Source organism: Aplysia californica, unplaced genomic scaffold (genome assembly GCF_000002075.1).
Source record: "Aplysia californica isolate F4 #8 unplaced genomic scaffold, AplCal3.0 scaffold00859, whole genome shotgun sequence".
NCBI lineage: Eukaryota > Metazoa > Mollusca > Gastropoda > Aplysiida > Aplysiidae > Aplysia > Aplysia californica.
The window spans coordinates 138,987-140,431 of NW_004798129.1; the positions used below are offsets into that span (position 1 = coordinate 138,987).

The 1,445-nt window shown below is 43.0% G+C and overlaps 1 protein-coding gene across 1 annotated transcript in view; it reads left to right on the forward strand.

Moving 5' to 3' along the window:
• Positions 1-162: 162 nt before the first annotated feature.
• The window catches only part of LOC101861772, a gene marked incomplete at both ends in the record, with an annotated part of 12,002 nt that continues 10,719 nt past the window's right edge, over positions 163-1,445 (forward strand). The window contains 1 exon segment of the mRNA XM_013089023.1: positions 163-254. Within this exon segment, the coding sequence (XP_012944477.1) occupies positions 163-254 (92 nt within the window).

Here is a 1,445-nt window from a genome sequence, read left to right on the forward strand (position 1 = left end):
GGGGGGTCGAAGCAGTCTGCTCTTGAAATGACCTCAGTAGTTGGGTCAATGGGCATGAGAAAATATTTACTCATCAGAAAGGAGAGTACAAAGCTTGTTTTCTGAAATGTAGTAAAATGTTGTCATGTGATGTACGTTTTCTGTTTTCCGCTCATGTTTCAGCCTATAACTATCTCCGTACAAGAATAATCATAAACCCAGACAACGCAACGACGATTTCTACGGAGATGGTGGGCCAATCAGTAAAGCGAGTAGTAAGTTGATCTTATTTTCATGTTCTTTCTATCCTCCATAGCGGGTGCCCGGGGTCATGACCTGGGTTTGACCCACGAGCCCAATGACAGGAAACATTAAGTGACGCAAACACTGTTCTGTCCAGGTGCGGAATACACACAAATAAATACAACAGTGACTGGAGATTTTCCTCGAATGTCTTCATCCTAACTTAATGGTCATAATTTTTAACTTTCTCAGAGGCAAATAATCTCTTTCAGGAGTTTGGCAACTTAGAACTACGTGCCACATTTGAACAATTAAACCTCCGGTTTTTTCAGGAGTGTTACCGTTAAGGACTAAAAGCCACATCTGACCAACCACACATCCGGTTTTTTTCAAGCCACATTTGAACAACCAAACATCCGGTTCTTTCAGGAGCATTAAGGACTACGAGCCTCATATTTTGACCAACCATACACACGGTTCTTTCAAGAGCATTAAGGACTACAAGCCACATTTGACCACAGCCACATGTTCTCTTCTTACCCTTTGCAATTGTACACAGCGCGTCCGACCACAAACTTACACACTATAAACACTCTCTCTTGACTGTCATGTTTGTCATTTTCTTTTCTCTCTTTTTTTTGTAAGTGTTTTACGACGCTCGCATTAAACATTTTGAGTTGGTGGGAAATTTCGAATTTTGCCCGGGTGGCGGCCGAAGCCTACTCATCGATTTTGGACCACTAAAGGATCTTTAACGTGCGCAACTTGCACACAGAACCTCCGTGATTTTTTGCCCCTTATCCGAGAAGGCTAGGTGTTAGATCTTACCTACCATAAGATTAGAGGTGTAACTGAAAGATAGCAGTAAGAAAGAGCCAAGGAGTAGCAGTAGAAAGGCTTCAGAAAGAGTCAGGAGCCTAGAGGAGGGGGCAAAGGAGGTGAGGGGGGTGGGGGCAGAAAGTGGAGACGAAATCAGACGACAGAACACGGTTAGAGAGAAGGAAAGAAGGTGAATGAAAAAAAAACCTACAAAATTTAGACATGAAAATTTTCCTTCGATATCCAGATTCGAACCCGGGAACCTGTTGAATGAGAGGCAAATACCATAACCACTCGACCTCGAGAGTCCCCTATTTGTCGTTTGTGGCGATAAGATGTACATATACATAGAAACACACACACACACACACACACACACACACACACACACACACACACACACA